At 38.9% G+C, this 19,247-nt stretch overlaps 1 protein-coding gene across 3 annotated transcripts in view; it reads right to left on the bottom strand.

Annotated features, from left to right (window-relative positions):
- Positions 1–3,730: 3,730 nt before the first annotated feature.
- LOC123877164 (ATP-binding cassette sub-family D member) overlaps positions 3,731–19,247 on the bottom strand; it is a 58,591-nt gene continuing 43,074 nt past the window's right edge. For all 3 annotated transcript variants that reach the window (XM_045923663.1, XM_045923665.1, XM_045923664.1), the window contains 14 exons: positions 18,063–18,692; positions 13,154–13,282; positions 12,397–12,601; positions 10,937–11,168; positions 10,337–10,476; positions 9,495–9,667; positions 8,862–9,036; positions 8,389–8,495; positions 7,716–7,872; positions 7,279–7,432; positions 6,853–6,999; positions 6,099–6,323; positions 5,323–5,448; positions 3,731–4,399 (listed from right to left, as the gene is read on the bottom strand). In XM_045923663.1, coding sequence (XP_045779619.1) covers positions 4,252–4,399; positions 5,323–5,448; positions 6,099–6,323; positions 6,853–6,999; positions 7,279–7,432; positions 7,716–7,872; positions 8,389–8,495; positions 8,862–9,036; positions 9,495–9,667; positions 10,337–10,476; positions 10,937–11,168; positions 12,397–12,601; positions 13,154–13,282; positions 18,063–18,227 — 2,283 coding nt within the window. In that variant the 5' untranslated portion in view covers positions 18,228–18,692 and the 3' untranslated portion in view covers positions 3,731–4,251. The remainder of the gene's footprint in view (positions 4,400–5,322; positions 5,449–6,098; positions 6,324–6,852; positions 7,000–7,278; positions 7,433–7,715; positions 7,873–8,388; positions 8,496–8,861; positions 9,037–9,494; positions 9,668–10,336; positions 10,477–10,936; positions 11,169–12,396; positions 12,602–13,153; positions 13,283–18,062; positions 18,693–19,247) is intronic.

Below are 19,247 nucleotides of genomic sequence, written 5' to 3'. Positions count from 1 at the left end.
TGCCTGAGAGTTCTCTCATCCGCACTGGTTGGTCTAAGAGCTCTAAAGTGGCTCTTATCAATTACTAGTAAGTACTTACGTAGGGTTTAAAAAATAAACACATTAATCATATTTGTACTATTCGAGATCTATTTCACCTTTCCTATTATGCCAGAGCATTACACTTTTAACTACTATATTGTTTTTGTTTTGTTACTACTATTGAATATTGAGCCAATTAAAAAAAGTTTTATTAATAATAGATTATTATTATTAGTAATCGTTAACCTATAATGCGCGGTTAATCCATAGTAGGTAGGTACATCGACATATTTCTTTATTATTATTACTTATCCGAAAAGTCGATGACCTAGTCTTGTGGCGAGAAAAGTAGCTAGTTCGGAAATTTTTAGATATCTGCATGATCAACCCATTGCCGGCCCACTACTGAGCACGGGTCTCTTCTCAGAGTGAGAAGGGTTTAGGCCATAGTCTGCCACGCTGGCCCAATGCGGATTGGCAGACTTCACACACCTTTGAGAACATGGAGAACTCTCAGGCATGCAGGTTTCCTCACGATGTTTTCCTTCATCGTTAAAGTAAGTGATATTTAATTGCTTAAAACGCACATAACTGAAAAGTTAGAGGTGCGTGCCCGGGATCGAACCCCCGACCTTCTGATTAGAAGCCGGACGTTCTAACCATTAGGCTATCACACCTTTTTTTAAATTTAGATATCTGAGCTTTTTAAATGTACTTTCAGTACAATAATTGCTATAAATTAAACAGCTTATAGGTAGGTATTGCATCCCATTCCCAAAGACTTATTCATTATTATCCTACCTGTTATCCCGGAAAATAAGTTTCCTCGGGATTTTTAAAAACCTAAATCCAGCGTATCTAAGTAGCGGGCATCATAAAGTCTTTTAATAGGTTCATTTTTAGGGTTCCGTAACCAACGGAACCCTATTACTAAGACTCCGCTGTCCGTCCATCCGTCTGTCTGTCAGCGGACTGTATCTCGTGAACCGTAATAGGTAGAGTAGAACAACAAACAATAAAAAATTAAAATGGCCGCCATGAAAAAAATGTTTTTTCTTGTACGATGGCACGGAAATCTGACTTAATTTTTGCCTCGCTAACCTTTCTCAAAATAACACCTTTATTTATTTTATTAACCCCCGACCCACCCAAAAAGAGGGGTGTTATAAGTTTGACGTGTATCTGTGTATCTGTCTGTGGCATCGTAGCTCCTAAGATATTGAACCGATTTTAATTTAGTTTTTTTTGTTTGAAAGGTGGCTTGATCGAGAGTGTTCTTAGCTATAATCCAAGAAAATCGGTTCAGCCGTTTAAGAGTTATCAGCTCTTTTCTAGTTACTGTAACCTTCACTTGTCGGGGGTGTTATAAATTTTTAATTTACACTTGTTCAGATACAAGTTAGCCCTTGATTGCAATGCCACCTAGTGGTAAGTGATGATGTAGTCTAAGATGGAAGCGGACTAACCTAGAAGAGGTATGGCTTTTATTAAACCCATACCTGTACAAACCTGTATGGACTTGATAAGTATAAAATGAAACAAATAAGCAAGTATATAGAAAACCCCGTTTATTCTTATCACCACGAACATCACTGTCGGTAGCCGCTACTCTACACATAGTATATCATATATTACACTTATATACAGCCGTATTCACACTTACATCACAATCTAATAAATATATAACTACATTCCGTACAAATATACATCGATATGTATCGCTTACTGACTGCCCAGTGGGTAAAATTTCGGATTAAGGTGCAGGGCACGGGTCTGCCCGCGGAATTCAAATTAAATTTGGTTTTTCGCAATTTGTGAGCTAATACGACAAAGTAGGCTGATGACATTCTAATAGTGCCAATGGCAGTATCATGTGCAGTTTATTTAAAAGTATCCAGTTTAAGAAATTAGGGAGTGAGCCCTAGGGCTTGCAAAAATAAAATTAGAGAGATCGGGAGTAATGCCATCTTAAGGCGTATGGCTTCTGAAGACAGATCTAATCGATGAACATGTTGAACTTTATCTTGACCACTTAATATTCATATTTGTGAAGAACAAAATATACTCAATCTCTCTTTCACATTTAGATCTGTAGTCAAAAAAGATGGGAATGGTTTATGAATTCCTGAGAAAGTTATATCCGATTTTTTACACCCTCTGGACAGTCTCACATAAAAAAGAATCATTTTTAGACAGCCATCTTGGATTACCATAGTATAAAAACTAATATAGTCTGTAGACACATGATTTTCTAATGTTACAATATGATTATTATTATATAACCAGTCGGACTATTACGAGTTTTTAAACGTTTACAGTACTACCACAAAAAAATTATACAAGTACGGGTTTCTTCTCAGAACGAGAACAGTTTAGGTCATATTCCACCACGCTGGCAAAATGCGGATTGGCAGACTTCATACACCTTTGAAAACATTATAAAGAACTCTCACGCATGTAGGTTTCCTCACGATGTTTTCCTTCCCCGTTAAAGCAAGTGATATTTAATTGCTAAAACACATACATAACTCCCGAAAAATCGAAGAACCCAGAATCGAATCCTAGACTCCTGAAATTGGAGGCCAATGTCTTCACCACTTAGCTATAAGCGAGTCATAATTATTTTGTGGTGTATATAGTCCGAACAAAATGACTTCTCACGCGCCATTTTAACTCTATGAGTCAACTGTCATGTCAAAAGTTCACCTTTAAAATAAGGACTAAAATCGTACTTTTGACATGATATTTGACACATAAAGTTAAAATGGCGCGTAAGAATTCATCTTTTATGCATTATAAGGCCATTGTCACAAACGTCAAAATATTTGTATGAAAATTCTTACAGTTTTCCAAGCGATTGAATGAGGAACTATGAATTATCATAGAAATATAATTATTATATATAAAACTCGCAATAGCCCTACATTTTTTTATCATTCAAATATTTTAATAATAATAATTATAGGCTATTAAAACTTCATATATACCTATATCTTAAACTTATATTATGTTCTTTGTGTTATCACAATAAAAAAATAGTACTAAGGTAACATTCAATTTAAAAATATTTTGAAAAACCTTAAAAAACACTAAAATTAAACTAAAAACTGGTATACTTTGATATACGTTTGACTGAATGACCTAAAAATCAATCTACATATAGACTGCCTAGGTTTTATCTCGATTCTACTTAAAGTAACGTAGATTTGGATCGGATTGTCATCACCAAAATTCGGTGATATTTTCGAAAAATCTCATTTTTTACAAAATCTCTTATTTTATCTCGGTTTAGTAGCTTGTAGTTTACTCATTTCGAAGGTAAAAAGTAGTAATTACATTGAAAAAAATTAAAAAACCACGACTGCCTGCCAAAAAAAAATTTTGCATTTAAAAATGGCGTCACTTTAGAATCGATATATTATATTGACTTTTTCAAAAAAAAATTATAGCCAGAGTCACTCGGGGTGATGTAAGGACACCCCAAATCTGTTCAGATATTAGAAGTCAAGGTAGAATAAAGAAACTCAGATACAATACACTCTGAAAACATTACACTCTCCTTTATGGGCAGTTGTCTTTTTTATTCACTATAGGCAAGCGCTTGACCACAATCACACCTTATGGAAAGTGATGATGTGGCCTAAGATTGGACGCGTTTACCTAAAAGATGCCTATTCATTCTTGTTTTAAAGATACCCGGATTGTAATTGGTAGGAAATACAGATCGCAGAAGAGTATTCCAAACCTAAGCCGTGCGTATGAGGAATGATGACGCCAAACGTTTTGTGCGTGTAGATGGAATGTCGACGACATAAGTTGTGTAAAAATATATCACTTGTAGATCGAAGAACTTATAAACGCTGTATTTTTAAACGGTCAATATTGCAAATAAAACATTTGACTGACGCTAGAGGTCCACGAACGTTACGTAAATAGGCTACTCGGAGTCAATGACACGTCGTAAGTGGGGCATTGACCCGAGTTTTCCACGCTATACATTGCGGGTTTGAAAAATACTAAAGCAGCAAAACTACAAGATAAGGCAAATGGTTATTGCCATTATATTGTGTTTAGGTAGTATAATAACAAAGCTAAGTTTTTGCTAGCGTTCTGGTCACACTCTGTATGTTTCTCCGAGAAGCTTTCTGCGATTTGTGTATCTTTTAAGCGAACTTAGGAAAAACGGAAGTTATAGTTTCAGTCACAATTTAAATAAGTTTTAGGTACAAATCACTCGATGGTCTGTTCCTTGTCGAGCGTGTCGGCGGACTCGGTGATGCGCGGCAAGGTGGGCGTGATGGCGGGCGCGTCCTTCTCCAGCGCGCGGAACGACCAGCCGCCCGCGCCGTCGAACTCTAGCACATGGGTGTGGTACCTCCTGGAAGACAATCAATGTTTATAGAGAGGTAGTTTTTAAGCTATTGCATAGCTTTTATCGCGGGCTTTGAGCACGGCGATCGAATCAAGAAATTCCGTAACGAAAATAAATCTAACACCCCCCACTCCGACCGGCACAGCGGCGCGGCGTTGAAAGCCGTGCATCGCAGAAGTTCGGCAGACTTCGGCACGGTGTTTGTGTGCGTGCGACTAGACGTATGCGTGTAGACTAGCTGCTAACTGCTCATAACCGATTCTATTGCATGAGTTGATAAAAAATGCTTTGCAATAGCTTTACCGCGCCAGTTCCCGAGTGCCACACGTATTTTTTTTTTTTAATAGGGAGATTATCTTTGAACTGTTTTATTTTACATTTTATTTGAATTTGTTATTTTTTCTTGTGAAAACTTTTAACATTAAAAGAAACTTCGTGGCCACAGTCATAAGCATAAATGCTAAATCCCAAAAACACAGGTTATATCAAAATGTGAACGTCGAGGCTATCCAGCTCCTCGACAACACAGACCTAATACCTATGTAGACTTAAAAGGACTAAGTCTTTTGAGCTAGTGTAGTCATAGTGAAAGTATACTTAGTGTAAGTGCAATTCAAAGAACACAAGAACAAAGTGTTATCCAATAAAAACTCTTATAAACTGAGATAAATCAATGGACCGACGTCTATAAGTTTCACTCATAGCCTAGATTGCAATGCTAGAAAAGTACTGCTGTCAGCAAGCACTTTACAATAAAAAAACTAAAAGAAACGTCAGAATTTCACGGAATTAAAAATCAGACTTTACATAGAGCTCATTTTCCAGATACAGGTCTAACTTTAAACGCAGTTTCAGCAAAACAGCATATTTTGGATATGGCCTATATCCAACAGTAAATAAGTACAGGCTGATGAGGAAAGTAAACTCACCAAACGCTCGGGCGATGCGTGATGGACAGCAAGGTGATGCCCTCCTTGATGGCTTCCTCATACATCACCACTTCCGTCTCTAGGGACACGGCGCTCGTACATTCATCTAATAGCGCGTATACTGGTCTGAAACATCATATTTAAGAATTGACCTCAGAACGGCGGCGCTCTATAGGGAAGGCCTATGTCCAACAGTGGACGTCCACAGGCTGATGATGATGATGATGATGAACCTCAGACTAGGTTGTGAAAGGAAGTGTAACTATAGTACGCGACAGGTTAAGATGGCAATCGGGGTATGAGGCAGAGAGGCGCTTCGAACACCCGCACGTCACCCGCGCTATCCTGCACGTCGGGTTAGCGCGGGGGTTGTGCGGGTGTGCGGGGCGTCCCCTCCCCGTTTGCTATTTCAACCTGTGTCGAACCGTTTAGTTCGACAGCCCCTCAATAACTGTGGCAAGTTCCGTACATCATAATGAAAAAACGGAACCCTTATAGGATTACTTTGTTGTCCGTCTGTCAAAGTTTTTTTTTTTCAGAAAATGCTTGAAGTATACAATTAAAATTTATAAGTTCTGATTGCTTTTGATTTCTGTAAAATATTCAAGTTTCTAGTTTAACTTATAAAAAAGTAACAGCATATCATTTTCACAGAATGTTCCATTTATTGACCGTCATCAAAACCTATAGATTGTTTCCCGTTGAACTTCATTTATCACGAAGTCTTGTGGCATAAATAAAGCGAAAAATCCAAACTCATTAATTTCATGTCTCACCTGTGATAGAACATTCTAGCGCACGCCATCCTCTGCTTCTCCCCTCCAGACAGCGTGCTCCGCCAATCACAGACTGCCCTCAGTCCCCCGTGTCGTGCTGCACACGCGTCAAGCCGCACCACTCGCAGTATATGCATAGCGCGTGCCTCTGCTGCCGTGTCGTCGTCCGACACGCGAGAGGGATAGGTAATTTGGTCTATTAACGAGCCCATTGACATGTATGGTCTGCAAAAGAGGATACTCCTGTTGATTATACTGTCATAATGGTAGCAATTTGTGTGACTTAACTTACAAAAAACAAACTGGATGGCACTAAAAATACCTTCAACCACTTACTACGAATGTACCAAATACTATAACGATCGCGCTAATAGATTTTTAACCTCAATAGACTATATACAGTATATCCAGAATAATTTATGGACGTCTTCTACAATTGAGTACCACTCTAAAACTATTTCTTTTATATATTGAGGCTTTCTTTAATAAAAAAATCAGAATCATTAATTCAAAGTAGGTACTATTGGACACCTTTGGAAGGTCAGAATTGTTAGATTTGAAAAATGATAAAGTGGTGATAATTAAACTAAAGCTACGATTTAAGAACTTCACAAGACGTTTAAATAAATAGCGACGCTTTTTCCAAAGCAATAAAATGCAATTCAGCTCGCACAGTACTGCAGTCTACAGTTTAACGAACGCCTCTCTTTCGATCGCGTAAACTCTTCTCTCTTCAAAGATCAAAGGGACTTGCCTCTGAGGGATGTAGAACATGACAGGTCGCGCAAGGCAGTGCGGCGGCGCACCGGGCTCGGCCGCGCAGTGCGCGCACTCGCAGGGCTTCGGCACGCTGAGCTCCCCACCGAACACGGGCCATAGACCAGAGATGATGCGGAACAAACTGTGGACAACATTACATTTTAGGGAACCCTTAGAGCTCGTTCACACAGGCTGCGTAAGCGTAGACGTAGCGCGTACCATTGCGTTGTAATGTATGAAACATGGCATACCGCTTGCGTGGCGTGAACGTTCACGTAGACGTAATGCGTGCAGTTACGTCTATGCGTTCACGCACGTCACTCTGCGCACGTGTCATATGTACGTGCTGCATACGCAATTGGTGTGAATCGACCATTATAGGGTCACTTTATTGTCTGTCTGTCAAAGAGAGAGTACTAACCTTGACTTCCCACAGCCGTTGGGTCCAACAATGAGTAGATGCGTCCCCGGCTTCAGTTCGATGGTGACCCCGCTGGCGACCACGTCGCAAGCCGGAGTTACGATCGGCACGTTCTTCAGCCGTATTGACAGATCCGTTGTGTACGAGATTTTACCTATAACAGACACAACTCTATTTTATTAAAGTTTTAGGCTGTAAGAAATTGCCCATACAAGGTTGTTATTTGACCCGATTCGGTTTCGCTAGAGGCGAATTTTTGGAAATCGGTGAAAGAGTGGAAAATTCTGGATTGTTACACAGTATTGTTTTTTTTACCAGGACGTTGAAATCCAAATTGTCATGGATTTAACTGGAAAAAAAACATGTGTGACACCTTGTTAGCGCAGTGTATTGTACAAGTGGCGCCATCTATTTAGCGGCTCAGACGGTTGTCTCACCTTGTGGGATGGGCTGCTTGTCGCGGAAGGTGACCTGGAAGCCGTGAGTGGGCGCCGACACGTGCACCGCTCGCACACAGCGTCCTCGCGCCACTTCGCCGAACACCACCAACATGTCTGACACTCTGGTCGCATAGCCCGCCAGGGTCACCACTTCCTGGAAAAGAGTTTAGTTGTTTATTGGTCAGGGTTAAACGCACACCATCTTAGTTATTATTCAAATTCTTTCTGTACCTGTAAATATTATTATTCTTTATTTTTGTTTAGGCCAGCAACAATTATTATTAATACAATTTATGGCACAACAAAAAGTCACTGGTAAAACAATTAACATCAACAAGATATCCACATTACAGTTCATTCTCTGTAGAAAATGTATATTATGTAATAGTGCAATATATGAGCTCTTTCACACTGTTCAATGATTAATAAAAATGGCATACGTTTTCAAATCCAAAATGGCGGCTTATTATTTTCAAGTTTGAGTTTTCACTTTGCGGTGATCTCCATTTTTTTTTAATCATTTATTTTGAATTTGTAATTATTTAACATTGCAAATGAAATGTTTAATTTTATTTTATTGAGTATCAGGCCTATTTTGTTAGTAAATTCAAAGACTTTTATACAAATTAAGAATTATTATTAAATACATTATTTAAGTAAGAACACATACCTTATAACTAGACATGAGCCTCTCGATAGCATCAGCAGCTGAGTTGAGTAGATTCCGTGACGTCGTCATGTACTCTGTTCTTGCACTTATGCTTTCGTCTGATTTACCTTAAAAATAAATGTTAAAAATCTGAGTATAAGACTATTTTAGTTACATTTGGATTTCGTAGCGTACAGGATATCAAAGCGTATACAAAAGATATCATCGTTTATATCATTGATTTCATTTTCATCATTTAGTGTCCTAGTTCCTCGTCGTAAAACTCCATCATTTTATGTACCTTCCGTCAAAACCAAATATGCTGAGAATAATTTTTCGTGTTTGTCACAATTATAATAATAACTTTTTGATTTGGATTTGTTATGTTTAACCCCTTATCACCATCACCTTGCTGTCGCCAGATCGCACGTACTTCACGCAGAACTGCTCCTGCATCACGTACCACAGCTGCTTGTTGTCACTAGACCACGTACCATCAGCCCTGGTGCCGGTGAGGATGGGCAGCGCCAGCATCACCATGCCCGTGCCGGACCACACGTACTTCATGCAGAACTGCTCCAGCATCACGTACCACAGCTTCTTGTTGAACACCGACGTCATCTGCGCCACCAGCTCCTTGTAGGCCGACTGGAGCTGGCCTAGCTCCACCTGGAATAAGTCATCATCATCATCATAATCCCTTCAACGTTATTTTTAGGGTTCTGTACCTCAAAAGGTAGAAAGGAACCCTTATAGGATCACTTTGTTGTCGGTCTGTCTGTCTATCGTGTCTGTCAAGTAAACCTATAGGGTGCTTCCCGTTTGATCTAGAATCATGAAATTTGGCAGGTACGTAGATCTTATAGCACAAGTAAAGGAAAAACTCCGAAAACCATGAATTTGAAGTTACATCACAAAAAAAACCTGTTCACGAAAAAAATAATTTACTAAATCACATATAGATGGCGCTGTAGTCATTAACTTGCAGTATAGCACATAAAAATGTAAAAATATTTTGTATGATGGTGTGGAACCCTTCGTGTGCGAATCTGACTCCACTTGGCCGTTTGTTTTCTAATTCACAACAATAAGTACACTACTCGACGGCGAGTTTGTTTGGCACTCACCTTGTGTCCGCCATAGAAAGCGACCTCCTCCGCGTGCGCGATGAGGCGCGAGTGCACGTGGCGCAGGTTGGCCTTCATGCGCGCCTCCTCGCCCGCCAGCGCGCCGAACCGCGGGCTCAGTATACGCAGCAACTGCCCCGTGAGGCATATCACCACCGTCGCTATGCCGGGGCCTGGAGAGTAACAGCTTTTCTTCATACCATTTCATTAAAGTTGTCCTATTTGACGAAGAGCGCTCATCCGTGGTTGTAGTGGTGAGTGTACCGATAAGCGTCAACACATTTGTGTGCGTAAACCGCGTCGCGGTCAAGATTGAGCGCCACGCACACTATAACAATGTGCACACAATACTCACACAGCCATAGCCAAAAGCTCTTCGTGAAATATAACATCTATTCCACTATTATAGCTGTGATTAAGCCTTTTTTATGGCATGATAGACTTGTGCTTGACGACAGTCAGTTGAACTTTCTGAAAGTCCATCAAAAACAGGTGACATCGATATAAACACAAAAATATCTATATAAGGTTTGTATTGATTTATGTTACGCCGAGAAATACTTTGTGAGATGTATTCTGATAACGATACAAATTTCGTCGGTTGTGAGCCCTTTGATTGATTCTAAAGAAACAGCACGAATTTCCTAAATTCTTTCTTAATTGAAACTAAATGTTAAAGTTAGCTAAAATATAAATATATGAAAGCCCAGCTCAAACTTTAGGACTTAGAAATTATGCACAGAAGTTCACTGTACTTATATAGAAGGAATAAGGTCGGATTTTTCGAAATTCCCATATGAGCGAAGCCGAAGCGGTTGCTAAATGTACTAGAAAAAACTCACCAATAAAAATGTTCCCCTTCATTTTACTAGAGTAGCTTGCGAGAGTTAGTACGATGAGTAGCAGATCGAAGCACGGCTTCGTGAGTGAACTGTACAGGTGGGCTACCGACTGTGTGAACACTGACACGTCTTCTGTTAGCCTGTTGAAAACAACAAAATACAAGTTATTATTTAAATACAAAAAAAAAACCCCCCCCGGCCAAATGCCAGTCGGACTTGTGCACCTAGGGTTGCGTACTCGGGTTTTTTTGCCCAACATTTTGCGCGATAAGTCAAAAATTGTTATGCTTAAAAACAAACAAAATCTGTTTAAGAATGTACTAGTATAGCCCTATCATATGATACCCCACTTGATATAGTTGTCTTACTTTGAAAATTGAAACATATTTTTTTCCTGTGATGTAACCACAAATTCACGGTTTTCGGATTTATTCCTTTACTTGTGCTATAAGAGCTACCTACCTGCCCTTTTAGGTCAACGGGAAGTACCCTATAGGTTTTCTTGATAAACACGACAGCTGGACAACAAAGTAATCCCTTCCTATAAGGGTTTCGTTTTCCTTTTGAGGTACGGAACCCCAAAAATTAATGAAAACTTACCTGTGATCAGCGTTTTCTATCCTAGCGTCGAGATTAGCGACTTTATAATACGTTTGGTTCTTGAAATACAGCTCGTAGGCGTGGTTCACCAGTCTGGTCCTGAAGGCAAGAGCCAGCCTGCTCTCCAGGTATCTGATCATGGAGTTGACGAAGGTGGCAGGGATCGCGATGCCGAACCACTGCATCAGGAGCGAGGAGAACGATCGGAGATCTTTTTGGACTATATGTTTTACTGTAGGAAGAAATAAAAATGCATGATAATCTGGATATTACTATAGTTGAGACTTGAGCCTTTACAAACGTGCGAACTGAGTCATGTACCATTTTTATCGGACCTCTGGGTCGCACCTACAGTCTTTATGAAACTGGAGAACAGAAAAGCCTTACGGAAGTAGATATTTTCATAGATGCCTTACCGAGTGACATATTCCGAAAGGAAAAAGCTCCTCAAATAAATAATATTAAAAAAAAACCTGATGATCTGGTGTTGTAACAGTTAAAAAGGGATTTGTCGATAGTCGAAGTCCTAACTACCTCCGTCTGGACGGTATCGATGACAGCTTCTCACAACCCTAATATCGTAATGATTTATATGACTCAGTTCGCACGTTCATAATGGCTCAACTATAATGCCAAGTTCATTAACAAAATAAAAGTAAAATAAGAAATAAAATAAAGGCAAAAATGTATCGGTCAAGGGAGACCTGGCTAAACCTTTCATTGTTATATTCAAACAACCACTATTACCCATGAACTTTAGCTAAGTCAGGGTCGAATTATTTACTTGTTCCTTATTTTCAATGCCATCCATCGAAAACAATACTTTTATGTATTAAAAGTGTTTAAGTCGATTCCTGCCGTCATGTTGGCAGCATTGCTTGGTTAGCTTTATTCCTTAGAATTTGGGGAGTTTTTTGTAAAATAAAAATAACGAGCAAATGAGCAGGCGGGTCACCTGATGTTAAGTGATTACCGCCGCCCATGAACTTTTGCAGCACCAGAGGAACCGCCAATGCGTGCCGGCCTTTCAGAAATTTGTTGGTCCGCCCTTTGAATAACCCCATGTTTTTAGCAATTCAATATCACTTCTTTAACGGTGAAGAACCCCATACAATAAAATACAATAAAGTAAAACAAAGCAAGTCGACATGGCAATCGGGCTCCGATATTCATCATTCCCCGATCGCCATTTTGATTTGTCGCGAACTATAGTTATTGTTTGGTATCATTTTAATTGAGGTCCTTTGAAAAAATGACTAAGCTCAAACTCAAAATCATTTAATAAAAGTAGGTACTATTTATAGTACCTACATCTTTTGATGGTCAGAATTGTTAGATTTGTAAGATGATATAGTGGTGATAACTAATTACGTAAACTTAAAACTAAAGCTACGAGGGTTCCAAACGGACCCGGGTGTGAGAAGAGCCCACAAAAAACTCAGTCAGTATTCTTTACTAACCTATTGAACCTTCCAAGGTCGCGACGTATATCGACAGGAAGGTTCTAGAGAACAGGCAAACTGTATGCGCGGCCAGCAGCGCCACCTCGTGGCTACGGAACCCCGGCACCATGATCCTCGCCAGGCTGATCAGCTGTCTAAGGAACTCTAAATTAAGGCCGGGCACGTGCTCCGGCTCTGTTGATTGTGTTTCGTCTGCATCTTCCTGTAAATAAATAAATATTTATTTATTTGGGACCCAAAGCGCAACACAGTACACCGAATAAAACACAGCAGCAATATGAAGTCGGAAAGTTTTTGAGTGGAGACCGCGTATAAGCAAGCGTAGTGTGGGACCCCCTCCGGCACGATGGACCGACGATATAGAGACTGGCGGGAAGTGGCTGCATGAGGAAGGCTGAGGACAGGGTGTGGTGGCGCTAGGGTGTAGGCGAGTGGTGTCTGTGTGCTCGACCGTACCAAAGAGAGACCTCTCACCGAGCGATGGTGTGCTCGGTAACGCCAGCTGGCCAACGGCTGTATCTTGAAACTTCAAAAATATAATGCAGATTCCTAAATGCTCCGTTAGTGCGATTCAGATTTGTGTATTCTACTAGGGCTTCAGATATATGGTACTCGTGCTGCCATCTAGTGAAAGCGTCGTGAGTGGCGTACGGCTTGGGTTCGTGTATCGAGTGATAGTTGAACACCACAAGGGAAGGCGTATATCCATCAGTGGACGTCCACAGGCTGATGATGATGGTGGCTCATAACTTACAATGTTCTGCTTGTTGTCCGTGTCAGCGTCTCCTCTGCACAGCGCGCACTGCTCCGCCCCGCAGCGTCCCCCGCAGCTCTGCACTTCGCCGCCATTTTGTACCGGTTGCAGTTGACCATTTTTCGCTACCTGAAAATATGAAAAATTAATAAGTTTAATATTTGATGCCCGCGATTTCTTTCCCGTGGATATAGGTTTTTAAAAACCCCGTGGAGACGCATTGAAAAGTAGCATAAGTATGTGTTGATCCAGGGTATAATCTGTCTCCATTCCACAGCCGAATCCGTTCAATAGTTTTTGCGTGAAAGAGTAACAAACACCCATACATACATACAAACTTTCGCGTTTATAATATTAGTAGGATGTCTTTTTTTTTAATTAATTTATTTTAGTTTTAAAAGACAATTTTTTTCAAAGACATTATTTGCGTACATATTTTTTATCCCGTAGCAACCTATAAGTCCATTAAAAATGTAAATCCATTAATTTTAATGTCAACCCTAATATTTACATTGTTTTAATTAAAAGTTCAAACAGTTAATATTGACTTTGAACAAGTAGGTAATATCCTAGGTCGACTTAAGGTGGACTTAAGTATATAATAATTTAAAATGTTAATATAAGAATGTTAATAACATATTTATTTGTTTTATATTTTACATTCCATGGAGAACTCACCTGTCACATTTAATTATAATAACAAATAATATTGTATTACTTATTTTTTTTTAACATTCCCAAGCTTGATTTAATATTTCAGAAACTTATTATAAAAAATGACAATTCAATAATTTAAACAGCAACCTATCATTATTAAAAACCCATTATTAATTACCCGCCCGCGGGTATTTCTTTTTTTTTTTATTTAAATCCTGTAGGAACTCTTCGATTTTCCGGGATAAAAAGTAGCCTATCCTTCCCCGGGATGTACCCCAAGTCTGTTCCTTTCATAAAAATTGGTTCAGCGGTTGGGCCGTGAAAACGTAGCAGACAGACAGACAGACAGACACACTTTCACATTTATAATATTAGTATGGACTAGCTGATGCCCGCAGCTTCGCCCGCGTGGATTGGTCAGATCCCCTGCAGCATCAGGATTGAGGAGTTTGACTCCAAATTTTTTATGAAACAATGTCGCAAAGTTCCTCTATCGATTAAAAAAGAAATGACGCAAATCGGTTCAGAAATCTCGGAGATTTCGGTGTACATAGGTAGAAAAACACAACTCCCTTTTTTAAAGTCGGTTAAAAAAGTAGCCTATTTTACGCCCTGGTCAATCCTCTACTTGCCTGTGAAAGACCCGTCAAAATCGGTTCAGCCGTTCCAAAGATTAGCCTTTTCAAACAGACAGACAGACAGACAGACAGACAGACAGACAGACAAAAATTTTAAAAACGTGTGATTCAGTTATGGTATCGTTCAAATAACCATATGAGCTTAATATGAGGTAGTTATTTCGAAATTACAGACAGACACTCCAATTTTATTTATTAGTATAGATTAGCTTCAACTTCAACCTCAAATTATATTTCTATCACACTATTCATACTAATACTAAATATACTAAATAATATTAAAAAGGCGAAAGTTTGTGTGTAATATGTGTGGATGTGTATGTGTGTGTGTTTGGCACTCTTTCACGCAATAACTACTGGGCGGATTTTTTTTAATTCAGATTTTTTTTGGGATCTTTTAATTTTCCCATTAGGGTTTCCCATTTCATTTCCCAGGGTAGTCCCATTTTAGACCCTGGACTAACACATGGGCTACTTTTTATCCCAGAAAATCAAAGAGTTAGACGATTTTAACCCCAATTCAATTGGCATTAGACGTTAACGTTCAAGTGTTCAAGTGGCCGATAATAATTATGACGTTGTTGGGCATTGACGTTAACTCGCAAACTTAACTGTTGCTATTGAGGCTATTGAGGATATATTGAAGCTTTTCTAATAATCGGTATACACATAGATAGATACATGAGAATAGAATAGAATATAATAGAGTAGAGTAGAGTAGAATAGAATAGAATACATTTTTATTCAAGTAAACTTTTACAAGCGCTTTTGAATCGTCAAAATAATTTACCACTGCTGGTACGGAATGCCGTCCTACCGCGAAGAACCAGCAAGAAACTCAGCGGTTACTCTTTTCAAGTGTCCAATTTACAATAATATGCCGTACTTTACAAGCAATTGCAGCCCTGCGCATTGCTGGAGGGAGTCAAATCCATGAGAGAGAGACAGTAAGTCAGGTCATGGAAAATTCTAGCCATGGCATGTTTACGTTTGAATACATTATATTTAAATATTGAATAGATTGTAAACAACATAACATAATAAGTCAGTGGTGATGTGAAACGCAACAGGTTTCGGTGCGGCAGGTTATGGTTGCGCAACTGTTACGCATTCGCGTGTGACTGACTGACCTCGTGTATCTGATCTCGGTTGATATTGTGTTAGTGGAGTTTATCTTCTTGTATATCTTAAGCCTCCAGAACACGTTAGCCTAATGTTTTCGGCCAGTGCCGGCCACTGTGAGGATTCGTTCAGGGGGCATTTTAAAATTTGGCGCCCTAGGCCTTTAAGGTTAGCCGTCCTAAGGTCATAATTCATTAGAGCCATCCAGCACCCGACCTGCACCACATGCCTCGACTCGCGCGCTAAGTATTCTTATATGGACTTCATGGACAACAAACGATCAAGTGGGTCATCTGATGTTAAGTGATTATTGCAGCCTATGAACGCTTGCAGCACCAGAAGAACCGCCGGTGCGTTGCCGGCCTTTCAGGAATTTGTTGGTCCGCCCTTTAAATAACTCCATGCTGTAGTCTAATGGGAACATCGCACAAGGGAGTTGATACCACGGTTTGCATGTGCGTGGAAAAAAGAATCTGGCACAACGGACGGTCGAAATGTACCAGGCACCCAAGTGAGGTGGTAAGGGTGGAATTGCTTACGTTGGCGTGCGGTGCGGTTGTAGAAAAAGGAGGGTGGAATGAGGTCAAACAGCTCTTCAGAGCACTCCCCATTATAAAGGCGATAGAGCATGCAAAGAGAGCCTGCATCTCTGCGGTGCTCCAGGCTTTCCAACGAGCCAGTTAGTTTTGGATCATCCACAAGTCGAACAGCTCGCCTTTGGATCCGACCAATGGAAGGAGATCGTACTGGGGTGCTTCGGCCCAAAGGTGTGTGTGGTTTGCCAAGTATGTTGGGCCAACGTGTACGAGGGCTCTTGCTTATCTAATGACATGAGAGCTAGGATACAAATCTCAAATCGTATTGACCCGGATTGCTTTGTAGGTTTTTTATTATATCATACGTCATAACTAGGCATGGTACGCAAAAGTCGGTCAAATATAAGTTATGTTCGAGCTATCGCAAAGGTCATATTATGAAACCGAAAGATCGCGAATACGGTATTTTTGCATGCATATAATTCATTATTTATTCAAATAACATGATAAATTGAAGATTCCTTTTACTTACTTGCCTTGTACATACTATGTTGAAATTATAAAATACCTAAAATGGTAAGGTAACCAGACGTCCTTTCTTAGAATCCACTTATATTAAGCCCACGACTTTGTTCGCGTGGATTTAGGTTTTAAAACCCGTGGAAACTGTTTAATTTTCCGGGATAAAAAGTAGCCTTTGTAACTTTACCCATGCAAAAAATCACCTCGTGAAACATAATAGGTTAAAGATCTGAAATTTTCACAAAATGTGTATTTCTATTGCCGCTATAGCAACAATCACTAAGAATTTCAAAATTGCCGCCATGAAAAAAAAAAGTGTTACTTTTTGTGCGATGGAACGGAAGTCGGAAGAACCCTTCCTGTGCGGCTCCAACTCGCATATGAACGATTTTTTTTGAAACATTAGTTTTTTTAATTCCCATGTTTTTTGTCAAAACCTGGTAAAATAATATTTTTTGCAAGTACCTAACAGGTTTTTAAGTAAAGATCAGTGGAATGCTAGACATAGCTCTCTTGAAGTCCTCAATGGATGGACACACTTCAATTGAGATGAATTAAATGTACCTATCGCATAATAATCTTATCTTAAAATCAATCTCGGTTGCCAGAGGTATTATTATATCACGTGAAAAAACAATGTGTTATTGACAATAAATTTTTTATCGATACATTTAGAATGAATATGAATAACATAAAACGTGCGGATCACGCGAATCAATATAAAAACTCATTTAAATTTTAAATGGTGCATAACAATTTATGATATTAAGATGGAATGATTAGGTATACGACAGTCCTTTGGACCATTTTAAAAGCCTCTAATTATATTAATAAAATTATTATTAACTTGTAGTATAGAAGCATTATAAACTAAATTAATATTAACTTGATATAACAGAGAGCACTATTTACTCTCTCTATGGTTTCGTAACATTAATCAAATTACGGGAAATATTAGCCTGTTTATTTTCTATTTCACATAGAGACATACTTCTCTAGATTAGTGATGTCCAAATGTCATAATACTAAAATTATCGATACCAAATATTCGCGCAAAATTTCAACTTTGAAAACCCATCGGCCGCCCCGTCCTACTACTGAACACGGGTCTCCTCTCAGAATGACAAGGGTCAAGGTCACATTCCACCACAAATGCAGATTGCGGAACCTTTGAGAACATTAAGGAGAACTCTAAGGCATACAGATTTCCTCACAACGATTTTCCTTCGCCATTTTAAAAGCAAGTTATATTTGGTTCCGTTTCAAGCAGTTCGGACTTGGAACTCCGAAGTTCCAAGTCCGAAATTAAAAAGAGTCTCGAAAGGGATAAACCGATCAATCTACTTCTCGCTTGACATAATATAAAAAAAGTTAATTGTGATGTATTTGCTCTACGAATCATCGAAAAAAAAGAAAATAAAGATATTGGCTTACCTTATAGTTATTATTGTTATGACAGGGTGGTGATTGCTTCTTCTCCCTGGTTCCGTACACAGCACAAGCCGCTAGCGCTACGCCGACGCCAACTCCCACCGCAATCGTCGCCGTGGGCTGGACGCGAAACGCTTGCTCGCGAATCTTCGTCAGAATCGCCGGCATTTTGGTTTATTTCTTATCTATACCAGTTATTTATCTATAATTATATTTAGTCTGAGTCGAACCTATTTTTTTAATATTTCACGATCAATATTGTAGCTTTTAATCTGTATCACTTTTGTTTTCCTTCAGACTATCGATATGCAAAATACATATTAGTTACATCACTATTTTTAATTGATTAAAATTTATATCATTGAACAGTTGAAAATCAATTTTTGATTATTTAAAGTAGGTTGTTTTTTATGTAAAAAATTAGGTTTTTGTTTATTAGTTTAGACTTTGATGTTGGTTTTTTTTGTTATTGAGTTTTATATATATAAATTATTGTAATTAAATTAATAGAGATCGTGTTTTACGTATAGATTAGAATCACAGTCTGCAACTGGTTAGTGATTAGTTTTAATATTATTTCATTTGTTTTGTCAAGTTGTCATCGGCTGCGTGTGTTCTTTCTCCTCCATTTTTCTGAAACAATTAGAAACAAGTGTAAATTAAAAATTTATAACACCCCGACAAGTAAAGGTTACAGTTACTAGAAAATAGCTGATAACTTTCAAACGGCTGAACCAATTTTATTGGATTATAGCTAAGATAAGAACACTCTCGATCAAGCCACCTTTCAAACAAAAACAAAGTGAATTAAAATCGGTTCATTAGTTTAGGAGCTACGATGCCACAGACAGATTCACAGATAGTCAGATACACACGTCAAACTTATAACACCCCTCTTTTTTTGGGTCGTGGGTCAATAAAACAAGTACTGAGAGGCTATCGCCGCTCCCATAGAGGTGTTCAAATCCTGTAACCACGAGGCTATTAGGTACGATTAACCAAATATTTCGTATACATTCGCGAAAAATATAATGAATAGGTATACACATTAAACATTTTATAACACCAATTCACACCTCCGGACTGTATCCTCAATAATAATTTAAAACATTTACTGAAATGAATTTTTAATTATTCTCCGGTAGTAAATTATATTATCCCTCATAAAAGTTATATTATTTAAAGGGA

Source organism: Maniola jurtina, chromosome 23 (genome assembly GCF_905333055.1).
Source record: "Maniola jurtina chromosome 23, ilManJurt1.1, whole genome shotgun sequence".
Classification (NCBI taxonomy): Eukaryota; Metazoa; Arthropoda; class Insecta; order Lepidoptera; family Nymphalidae; genus Maniola; species Maniola jurtina.
Note: the sequence above shows the minus strand (reverse complement) of the source record. Positions and strands in the feature narration are given on the sequence as shown.